This window comes from Silene latifolia, chromosome 10 (assembly GCF_048544455.1).
Source record: "Silene latifolia isolate original U9 population chromosome 10, ASM4854445v1, whole genome shotgun sequence".
NCBI lineage: Eukaryota > Viridiplantae > Streptophyta > Magnoliopsida > Caryophyllales > Caryophyllaceae > Silene > Silene latifolia.
In genome coordinates this window covers 134164737-134174844 of record NC_133535.1, presented here as the reverse complement: position 1 = coordinate 134174844, position 10108 = coordinate 134164737, and the positions used below count along the sequence as shown (strand labels likewise).

General features: G+C 42.2%; 1 protein-coding gene across 1 annotated transcript; it reads right to left on the bottom strand.

The window, feature by feature from the left end:
- Positions 1-3640: 3640 nt before the first annotated feature.
- Positions 3641-5485, bottom strand: LOC141609203 (putative receptor-like protein kinase At5g20050). The gene is made up of 2 exons (XM_074428355.1): positions 5113-5485; positions 3641-4743 (listed from the first exon to the last, which is right to left on the bottom strand). The coding sequence occupies exons 1-2, from the start codon at positions 5483-5485 to the stop codon at positions 3758-3760; spliced, it is 1359 nt and encodes a 452-aa protein (XP_074284456.1). The 3' UTR covers positions 3641-3757.
- Positions 5486-10108: the final 4623 nt, after the last annotated feature.

Below are 10108 nucleotides of genomic sequence, written 5' to 3'. Positions count from 1 at the left end.
ATAAGAAGAGATCATACCTGAAACTTCGTCGGGGATTAACTCTTGCTTCTGTTGCGTCAAATTATAATCATTGGTCGTCGACCCATAAATTGCATATATGGTGGGTTGAGCCTTATCCTCGGGCGCCTACGTATCCGTTTCTGACGGAATCAAACCCGCGTCGTAGTTCGACAACTGCTGACACATGCCCAAAGTTTATCATCTGCTGGCGTTTGTCCAAAACTCATCATCTGCTGACATTTGCCCAAAATTTATCATCTGCTGGCACTTGTCCGAATGGGACGGGACTTTCCGAGGAGGTTGCCGCCGCTTTCATCATTTGCTTTCAGCTACGGAATTCTTCCATTTCATACTCTTGTATTGAATTGAATTCCGAGTGGATGTCATCCTTTTCATCTTGATAATGGTCTCTAAAGCCAACGGCTTCAGAGCCCCCAGTTTGCAATGGCTCTAAAGTCGAAGACTTTAGAGCCCCCAGTTGAAACATATCCTGCTATATTTGAAACACAAAAAATGTACGAGTAATAATCATCACTTAAGCACATTTGGATCATCGATCTTGAAATTGGATTATTTGAAAGATTGGGTCATCGACCCGAAAATTGAATTTGAACATTTTGAATAATTGGGCCATCGACCCGAAGTTTAAATTTGACATCACTTGGTATGTTGAGCCATCGACCCTTCAAAAATTGATTTTGAAATTTTGAATTTCGAAAGATTGGGGTCATCGACCCGAAAAGATTCCACTACTTGGATCATCTATCCATAATTCGCAAAAAGTTTTTGGAATTTTGAAATTTTGAAATTTTTTGAGATCGAACCTTGATGGGTGAGCATGAAATACGACTCAGACACTCTGTATGACTTGTAAACAACGTGGGCGTAGCCCGCTACCGTAAAACAAAAAAGGAAAATAAAACCGTAAGTGTGCACGGGTTTTAATTCAATTATTGACTTATTGGGGGTAGAAATGTAAATTGGCCATTCTGGTGCCAAAAGATGACAAATGGGAATCACAAGGTCGTCGGACCTGGGACGGAGATATCGTATGTCATGGGCGTGCTCCCGAGGGCACATGGGAATCAAGATCACTTGGCATTGACAAGGAGGATTAAACTCACAGAGCAACAACGTTGGCTTCGCCCAGACACCAAACACAGACTGATTTTATGAGAACAATTGAACATCACACATCACTCTTGTTGGGAACATCCTGTCACTCTTCTCCTCGCCTCCTTTCTTTTCAGCGAGTTTCATCATTTCTTGCCACCGCCTTCTTTCTTTTCAGCGGGCTTTTACTATTTTTCTTCCACGCCTTCTTTCTTTTCAGCGGGTTTTTCATATTTTCTGTTCCCAACACAAACCTACATCTATATGACTCGGCATCTTTGCCTAAACCGTTCGATAAAGCTCATTCTGAGACTTGACACTACTCATCTGAACCTATATCCTTATCCTAGCCTACATCGAGTGCTAAGACTGACTCAAACAAAGGTGGCTTCATTTGGACTTGGTTAAGACCCGTAAGAAACCGACAAGATGACAACTTGGTTGATGAGTGGATTGAATCCCTTATTCTGAAGGATTGCCTACGTATTCGCGTGGAGCGAAATCAAATCCGACGTAGTTCGATCTTGGTGCATAAACTTGGCATTTTAATTGTGTGTACACACTCGAAGGTTTCACCTAAGGTATCATGTCGTATCCCATTCTAGCCTGTAAGGTACTGTTAAATCCCGTGTCTAGGGTTGGTACAAAAGGCTATGGTTCTTTGGGATGTGGAGCTTGGTAAAAATAGGTTCGCAAGGTAAACCATCATTCTGAAGGTTCGCTTTGTGGTGCTAAGGCCAACGGGTTATGGCTTAGCTGCTGTCCAGCAGCTTTTGTGGGGTTTTCTAGGGTTTGTATGGGGGGTTTTCTTGGGGGTTAAGGTAAGGTAATATGGGTAGGATACTAGGGTATGGGTTAGGGTTAATGGGTACGGGTTTTGGTGGTATTTGGAGCGGGTTTCGGGCTCGGGATTTGAGCTGCAAAACAGGGGGGCTGCTTTGTGTATGCGGGCTGTTTGGAGGTGATTTGGGGCATGATTTGGGCCGTGGTTATGGGGTTCGAACTGGGGTTGGATGGGTAGTGGTCTAGGTTGGTTAGTGTACTCGAGATTCGTGCCAACTCGTAAAGAAAACGTGCCCAAAAACCGAGTTATAATCGAGCTCTAAAACACGTGTTTAAAACGAGTTCTTTTCGATTTTTAAATCGATTTTTCAAAACAATTAACACATTAAAATAAATGATTTTTCAAATCAAATACACTCATAAAATGATTTTTCAAATCAATTATTTATTTTATTTTCAATAAAATAAACTTGAGAAAATAAATTCAAAATAAAGTAAAATGAATTCACCTTAAAAAAGCTTTAATTTAAATATCATTTAAATTAATAAAATACTCCGTCGACAACGCTCATTCTACATCGTAAAACGAACCCAAATAATGACAATGACAACTAATAAATACATGTGTCCTATCATCATCGGGTGTTTGTCGGGTTCTCTATAAATTCCAATATCGACGGATACGGGTATCTATAAAAAGCAAGACGAGAAATAAGACATAAATTTTAAAATAACCACCACCTCTGATCCATCCAACCCCACCGAAAACCCAACTCAAGCCAACTCCAAACCTCGAATCACACCTTAAATCGACCAGCACCCAGCCTCACCCAACCGAAAAGAACGATAGACCCGACCAACACCAAGAGGGCCAGCAAAGAACCCACAAACCCAGGAGCTACCATCACTTCTTGTCCCAAGGACTCACACAGCGACGGGATCGACACCAACGGAGACACACATGCATGCAACAAAGTGGTAAATGAGAGTCAAAACAACAACCACCAGGCGGTGAAAGACACAAGCCGAAAGGCAGGGGAGGGGGCGAGGGGAAGGGGAACGCCAAATCGACCGGACTGCCAACGACAGACCTGACCCATAAACAAGACTCAAAGACAGACTCACCATCAACCAGATCTATCTCAACAACCAGGAGATAGATCAAACCAAAGGGACGGGGGAAATGGGGGAAGGGGCAAGGGGCAAGGGGAGGGGGGAACATTTCCCTTGATGCATGCATGTCCAGAAACCGTCGACGACAGACAAACGACGGACGACGTGAGAAGGGAACCGGAGAAAGCAGCGCCACATCATAAACAAACAGGATCCCCAAAGATTCAAACGCAAGATCCACAAAGCGATCGGAACAAAACGAGATCAAATCGAAAAAAAAGGGAGGAAATGGGTAAAGATTTAATGTGTAATAAAGAGGGATAAATCATCACCGGAGATAGGCCAAAACGAGCCAATCTCCGGCGACGAAGCAGGCAGAGAAGGGGGGTTGGGAGGATGGGGAGGCGGAGGAAACAAGGTTGATTTTTTGGGGGTTTTCTTTTTAGAGAGAAGAGAGTGTTTAGAGAGAGAGAAGTTTTTATGAACCATTTGGAAGTTGGAACACATATAATACAGAAGTTCAACTAAATTAACATGGTTGTATAATGCTCTTGTACATCCGGATATATCATCCTTTTTGTGGATACTTACAAGTGTTATGACCACATCTCAATGTTTTGTTCAAGGTAATCTCAATTCTTGTTCAAAATTGAAAACCAAATACATTGTAATGTACAAAAAAAATTAGAAAATCAAACAAATAAACCTGCAAAAGAAATGAATAAAAAGCTCTACAATTAATCCTCAGCTATCTACCTGATAAAACGCTAGAACCCTCAAATGATGATGAACCACCCGTTTTAGTAATCTTAGTATTAACGTCCGATAAATAAACTCCGGTTGCCTTCATCCTCACCTGACCCGCAACTTTCTCGTTCCCAATCGCCAACAAATCAACGATAATCATCTCCGTCTCGGGTGGGTCGTCCACCCGTAAATGCCCTTCGAACATATCCACCACTTGGGCCATAGTGGGTCGACGACGGACCTTCTCTTGGATGCACCATAATGCAATGTGGGCCATTTTCCGTACCTGATTCTCGTCAACCCGTTTTCCCTCTAATAACCTTGGGTCGAGAACGGACATTAGTTTCCCGGCTTTCATTTTCTCGACAACAATCTTAGGAAAATACTCGTATTTTCGAAGAGATCGATCCTTCGAATCATCGTCAATTACTCGTACATTTCTCTTCCCGCCTATCATCTCGAGAAGAACCATCCCGTAGCTATAAACATCGGATTTTCCGGAAATGCCATTTTCTAAAAGCCATTCCGGGGCTAAATACCCTTTGGTCCCTCGAATGTTGGTCACGAGACGACTTTGGTCTCGACCCATTAATTTCGCAAGCCCAAAATCCGAAACCACAGCTCGATAACTATCGTCTAGGAGAATGTTTTCAGGTTTTACATCGAGGTGAAGGATTCTCGAGCGACAATCATGATGAAGGTACGACAAGGCCTTTGCCACGTCGATTGCAACACTCCATCTTATATGCCACGGTAGACAACCACCTGGACGATTTCTTCGATCTCGTCGTGGGAAGATCCACCCGTCTAATGAACCTTTTTGGATGAACTCGTACACCAAGAATCGCGGCCCTGATGGAACGACACAGTAACCGTATAATCTTACTAGATTAATGTGTTGAATACTGCCAATTGCTGCAACTTCTGACAGGAATTCCTTCTCGCCTCGTTCCTGGCCTTCGATCCTCTTTACAGCCACACATGTACCTGATCAAAATCAAATGTTACGCTCGAAAAACGACATAATACCTCAATTGACCCTGATATATAACTCATAGCTGAGTTAACTTTGTCTCACCGACATTGACCTGATCTAAAATGACCCGTAGTGACCACCTGACCCAAAAATGATTTGTCCCGAACTAACACACAATGTGACAAATGTGAACTATTATTTCAAAACAATGCATATAACTTTTACCTAGCAAATGACGAAACCTTAGTAAACGCAACCTAAAATGACCTGATTCAAAATTGACGGGTTCAAACCCAAAAACAAACCCAACTCAAATGACCCGATGCAAAATGGTTAACAATACAAGAACATTATGTAAGTATACAATTATCTTACAGTACCATCACTCAAGATCCCCTTGAAGACACTCCCGGAGGCTCCCCGGCCAATCAAAGCGTTGAAGTTATCTGTCGCGAGTTCAAGCTCTTTAGGCCGAAATTTAGTAGGAACTCCAGCAACTTTCCTAACAAAACTACAAGGAACAGAGAGCTCTCTGGACATTATAGGCAATTGTTTATGAGGCAAAATGTAAGCAACCTCCTTGGACCGACGTCGAATTAGCCATATAAATATGATAAATATGACTGTAATACAAGACACAAAGATACAAAAAAATTGCCAAGAAGGTCCAAGATATAAAGAAGCAACTGTAATCAATGTGATTAAAGTTACAACTAGTATGCATGCAAGTATCTTAGATCTCTTGTCATCCATCACCTAAACTTATAAAAATTGATTTAAATTGTGTTTTGAACAAGAAATTGATGTGGGTTTCTTTTAAATTTCTTCATTATTTTTGTTTAAAGACAATTTGAGGGGCTTTGATCATATCATACTATACAGCTAGCATTACAATAAACTAGATAATTAAAATGGTTATTTGTTGTGTAAGTCAAGGGTACTTTCTTATAACTTGTTTGATTTAGTCTTTAGTTTAGAAGACTAAATTCCACGTTCATTTTAGTACTTTGTGATGTTGGATAGGTGACCAAGTCATGAACTTAGTGCATCACATGAATTTTGGATTCCGATTCGAGTCTCAGAAGCTAATACTATGCCATAAGTCCCATAATTGCATTCGGTTCAAACGTTTTAGTTTAGGGGCGGAACCGGGAATTAAAATTAAGTTTGTAGGGCTTAGCCTTGTCCTTTTCAGCGGAAGATAACTAAACTGAATGAAGTTGAGCTGAGCTGAATTAAATGAACCTGAGCTGAGCTGAAATTAAGTTAGAAAGAACATGGCTTAAAAGTTAAAAGCTATAGACGATTGTGTTGGACATCATCTTCGTCATTCTCACATGAACATGAGTATCAACTATCAAGCATCAACATCAATTGTTTGATATGGAATACTCGATATCAACTATATACTCAGTCATTGAATCGCCAATAATTGACCAAAACGCAATTGGGATTAGGATCCTTACACCCCCTTCGGTCATAATTATAACACTACTCTCTTCCATTCACGGGACTCATACCATTTGATTAAAATACTATTCACATAAGTTCATTTAATGGTATGATTCCAATGAATGTCCATCTATTGTGTTAAAAATCGATTTTAATCTTGATTGATGATGCAAGACAGGGTTCAATTTGGATCACTAGTCAAAGATGTCATCGATAGTTGATACATGGTGCAACACATGAATAGTGATTGAATAGTGCGTGATATTATTTGACTTATACAAAATCCATAATCCTATTATTCTATTACCAAAAAGAGCATCAATCATCAATTACTAGTATAATATAAAAATGGGCGTCCGTCTTTCTAAAGAACACTTCTAGAGTTATCAAACGACTTTATTCCATATAATAATACGAGTAGTCGAGTACCTGAGTGGCGGAGTCAAGATTCCCCCGCGTCAGAGGAGAGGCGAAAAATCTCAGGGAGGGCGAACGAGTAATTTCATAAGACAAATTTAAAAAAACCTCAAATTTAACTAAAAACTTCGGGTTTTTTCAACTTCAGTGGGGGCGACCGTCCCTACTCTAAGACTTAGGTTGTTCGTGAATGAAATTGTATATTAATGAATGAGAGGTACAAGGATATATATAGGTTACAAGAAGATGGTAACTAGGTTAAGAAAGATAATTACAAAAGATAGTTGTAACACTACGGATTTTCTTTGGCGACTACTCGACCGAGTAGAGCCTACTCGGCCGAGTAGTGCTGTTGTTGTGAGTTGTTTTGGTTCTGCCGATGAATACTCGGCCGAGTATAGTGAATACTCGACCGAGTAGAGGATACTCGGCCGAGTATAACTTTACTCGACCGAGTATTCGGTCTGGCGAGTGTTATTTTGACGGTTTGATTAGGGAATGTTTAAGATTATTTTATATCCCGCGTCAGTTTTCAAAAACATCATTTCAACTTCACCAGTTTCTACGTTACCCTAATTACACCCTAATCATTCCCTAATCTTTCCCTTAATCATTCCGTAGCATCGTCGTGTGGGTAATCTTCGTGACTCTTGCGTATAAGTTCTCGTTGCACTGTCGGTAAGTCCTATCTTTATGATTAATTGTACTCTTTGGGGTTACTATACATATATGGAAATGGAATTTTGGGAATTGTGCAATGTGTAATTATGTTACATGATTATTGTATAGGAGAAGACTTCGTAGAGGAGCCTTTTTGATTGTCCGTGTTGCATACTACTGTTGGTTGCTAAGGTAGGGTTTCCTACTCAGTTTACTGTTATTGTAAGACATGTTGTTATGATTATGGCTATCTGTTGATCATCGGAGTATGGAGATTGTTGTAACGATGTTGGTGTAAGGGTGTTGAGATGGCTGTGTTGTATTGTGATTGTGATTGTGGTGGAGTCACTTGCGGGAGTGGCTTCACACCCTAATTCGCCCTCCGTGGAACCCGCCACGGGAGGGGATGTGCACATTAAGGGACAGGGATTATTGTCGCTCGTTGAGGAGCTGGACTAGGTGGGATCGGGTGCGGTCACCCCGGGCGGCGAGGATTACTGTTGCGATGGGTAATCTGGCGGGGATACACACTTGTGTGTAGTCGATTCTTGTGTGTGAATGGGGGATTGGGGATTGGCGATGATCAGTTGATTCCTCCGTTTGTTTGTCTTAATGTTTGAGTAATACTGACCTCGTGTTGTTTGTGGAATCTGCGGTGATCCATTCGGGGATGGTGAGCAGGCTTGACAGGTATTGCTAGTGTGAGCTTGGGGACTGTCTTGGGAGAAGTGCCATCACGAGTCATAGCATCACCGTCTGAGTCTTAGTTGGATTTCTTTTATTATCAGACTTTGAAGTTGTATTTTGTTAAAACAGTATTTGAGTTTGGTTGATGTAAACTTTACATTTTACAGTACTTTAATAAATGTGCTCAGTTCGGACGCTTTTTGATATGTACTAACCTCGGGCAACCGAGATGGTAACACACTTTCATGGTAGGGTGGTCCTGGTAAGGCACCTTGGTATGAGGGGGTGTTACAAAGTGGTATCAGAGCCGAAGATTCCGGCACCTAAACAAATGAATATAATGAACCTAGGGAGTCTAAGTAAAATGAACCCGGGAAGAGTTGTTTGGAGCTACCGCAAAGACTCGGGAGACGTCCCGGAGTCGCAAATTGGCCCTCACTAACTCGAGCCGGTAACATGGGGAAGTGTGATGAGAGCTAGGTTTTGTATGTGCATGTATGTGAAGATGCATGTTGGTAAAAGTTGATAGTTGAAAGTATGTGTGTTGAAGTTCCTAAATGTTGTGATGGGAGGAATGGTGGATGTGACGGGTTGTGAATGTTGGTCATGTTGGATTTAGCATATGTATGAATTGTATGCTGATATGATTCTAATGTGGCATTAAAGTTCTTGATATATGAATTGCATCTTTGATGTGATTATAACATGGCATTTAAACTCGTAATATTATGCGTTTGCTGCGGGGAATAGTGGGCATGATAGGGGAACTTTATATCGTATACCCGTCTATTTTGTAACTCGGCCGAAAGCGTAAGGTGCTCGACCGAGTAGGGAGCACTCGGCCGAGTAACCAAGAGCTCGACCGAGTATTGATTTACAGTGAGTAGCAGTAGCTACTGTTTGTGACAACTCGACCGAGTAAGAGGTATACTCGACCGAGTAGTGGCTACTCGGCCGAGTGTTGTTTTACTCGACCGAGTGTTGTTTTTGAGTTTTTGAAGTTCGCTTTCGGAGTCGCAATACTCGACCGAGTATCTAGGATACTCGACCGAGTAGTCGTTACTCGACCGAGTATGTTTGTATACTCGGCCGAGTGTTCTTTTGGCGGAGGTTACTACGTTTTGAGTGGTAGGCTTTTGTGTTTACGTTTCGTGTTTCTTGTCGATTCAAAAGTATGCCGCCCAAAAGAACTCCCGCGAGATCCAAGCTTCGAGATGACTCTTGATGAGGTTGCTCGCATGATCGAGCAACAAGAGGCTCTCCTTGAAGCTCTCAAAAATGTGGGAAAGGGGAATGAGAAGTCGATGGATGCAACACGACTTAGCATCAACATTGCTCGTTTCCACCCTCCCACATATGACGGGGTAGGTGAACCAAAGCTACTCGAGAAGTGGCACCGTGAGATTGAAGCTCTCATGGAAATGGTTAAGTGCCCCGAGGACATGATTGTTGAGCAGGTAGTGTACTACCTAAGAGGTGAAAGCTGCTGAGTTTGGTGGCAAAATGTCAAGGAAGATGCTAGAGCTTACTACCAGGCGGAAGGAGCTATTCCTTGGTCTGGGTTGAAGAGTGCTATGAGAGAGCAGTTTGTGCCGGAGCATATCCGACACAAGATGAGATCCGACTTTGATTCCTTCACCATGACCGAGGAGATGACATCCACGATTACTATCATCGGTTTTTGGAGCTATCTCGTTATGTTGAAGATATGCAGCTAGGACAGAGAGGTTTGGCTCTCCGTTTTGAGAGGGGTTTATCTGCTAAGATCGTGAGTCGTATGCCACCGGGGTTGCTACGACCTCAAGGAAGTGTACTTGAGAGCGGGTCAAGCCGAGAGAATGGTAGATCTCTCAAGAGAGATCGATGAGAGGATTCTTTGCGAGAAAAGAGGAAGGTGATGGCGGAAACAACGATCACCAACCAACAAGAAAGGGAATTTCAACCATGCTAAGGCTTTTTTCGGTGGAGTGGTTTCTTGGGAGGATCTCGTGGTTGGGGAAAGAATGGGGGTCGGGCTGTGAGTGACAACACCAACCTTACTTGCTTCAATTGTGGTGGGATAGGCCACAAAGACGGAAATGCACGAGCTACAAGCCGGCAATGGTTCGGGAGCTCGGTCGGGAATTTTTCTCGGGGGCCGACTCGAGTTTCGCTAGTAAC